Consider the following 1,701-nt stretch of genomic DNA (forward strand, 5'->3'; position numbering starts at 1 on the left):
CTTCAAATCAAGGCCCTTCCCCATCCTCGTTGCCTCCTTTGGACACTCTCTAATGGCTTCAGCTCTTCCTTCCATTGTGTCCCCCAGACTGCCCCAATATTGCAGGGGAGGCCGCCCCAGGGCAGAGTAGAGCGGGACAAGCCCCTCCCTGGCCTGGCTGATGATGCTGAGTGGCATCCTATGTACCCCCACTCTCTTGCTCCTACCTGGACATACCACCATATCTCCAGGCTCACAACAAGCCTGTCCTGCTCTCAGTTAGCCCAGATAACACAGATGGATCCAGTCAAATCAAGTCCAGACTCAACTGCTTCACTCCCACGTTTTTCACACAGAAGATGTGAGTGAGAAAAGCCCAGCCAAGAACTGGGGAACATTCCCACCCTTTGGGAGCAGCAGCCCCTGAGCAGGCTCCCCCTCAGCCACAGGAGTTTATAGATCCCCACCATCTGTTGCAAGGCCCAGATAAGGGCAGGCTCCAGTTCCAGCCTTGCTGCACTGCGGTGTGGAGGTGCTCCTGTTCCTGGGAGGCAGGTGGGTGGGAATGCTCAGCCACACACACATTAGGGTCCAGCTCCCTTCCCACACAGACAGACTCAGCAACCAAAGGCAGTGGGTTTGCAGCCTGACACTCAGAGCCAGCCCTTGGCTGGTGGGCCCTGCTGCCGTGGTCAAACACCAGGGCTAAAGTCAGACTGTGTCCAAAAGTCTCCCTGCAGCCAGCAGGGAGAACCCAGGGGTTCTCCAGCACAGGCACAGGAGCTGTCAGCTCCAAGGCTTCTCAATTCACCACTGACATCCCAAACTGGCTGGTTGCAGCCAGCCTTTCCTACAGAGGAGGGACAGTCCCTTGACTGAGAGTTCTGGGGTTCTCAGGAGTCTCAGTCCTGTACCCCCACGAGGGCAGCCCTCTCCAGCCACATTCCTGACCATCACACACCCTGGGGCTGCCATTCCAGGTGCATGAGGGCAACCAAAAGGGCAGAAAGCAACATTCCCAGCTAAAAGGCTTGAAGGGAATTTCACAGCAATGAAATTGCAACATTCTTCTACACTCCCCAAAGCTCTCAGCCTACCATCACCAGGCACACGATGCAGGATGTCAGCAGATGCAGGACAAGCCTTGGAGCAGTTCAGGGGGCAGAGATTTGTTATGGAGCATCTTCTCCAACCTGCTCCAGAAACATGAGCTCCCCCCATCTCAGTGAGTGGGAAATGGGGTGGCCAACATCTCTGAGCACAGGCACTGCCCCGTGGCTGACAGTGGGGCTCCAGCTAGACACAGGGATCACATGTCCCAGCTCATCCCTCAGGCTGCTGGAGGAGCCAGCAGATCCCCAGGTCCACCCACAGTGCTGGGGGCAGCAGGTCCAGGACAGCCAGACAGCCCCCCCAGTTTCATTCCCAGAGCCCAAGAAAGCCTGGCAGCCACAGGGGTCTCGTTCCCCCCAGGTTATCTGTGAGGTTTCAGAGGTGCCCAGTTCAACAGGTCAAACCATTTATCTCATTCCTAACCAGGTTTTGGAGTAACTAACCATGAAATCAGCCTGTCCATGAGCATCCCACGGGCAGGGGAGATAGTGGGGACTTGCTTGGCTATCGTGCACAGGCTCCTGTCCACAAGCAGAAGGAGGGACAGGGGCGTGTGACAGGTACAACTCGGGTGGCTCTGGGTGCAGCTGCCACCCAAAAATGGCACTG

At 56.7% G+C, this 1,701-nt stretch overlaps 1 protein-coding gene across 1 annotated transcript in view; it reads right to left on the reverse strand.

Annotated features, from left to right (window-relative positions):
* The window catches only part of ARRDC1 (arrestin domain containing 1), a 23,324-nt gene extending 23,102 nt beyond the window's left edge, over positions 1-222 (reverse strand). Inside the window, exon 1 of the mRNA XM_029960602.1 lies at positions 207-222. Within this exon, the coding sequence (XP_029816462.1) occupies positions 207-222 (16 nt within the window). The remainder of the gene's footprint in view (positions 1-206) is intronic.
* Between the last annotated feature and the right edge of the window lie 1,479 nt (positions 223-1,701).

This window comes from Manacus vitellinus, unplaced genomic scaffold (assembly GCF_001715985.3).
Source record: "Manacus vitellinus isolate BGI_N305 unplaced genomic scaffold, ASM171598v3 scaffold_27_pilon, whole genome shotgun sequence".
Lineage (NCBI taxonomy): Eukaryota > Metazoa > Chordata > Aves > Passeriformes > Pipridae > Manacus > Manacus vitellinus.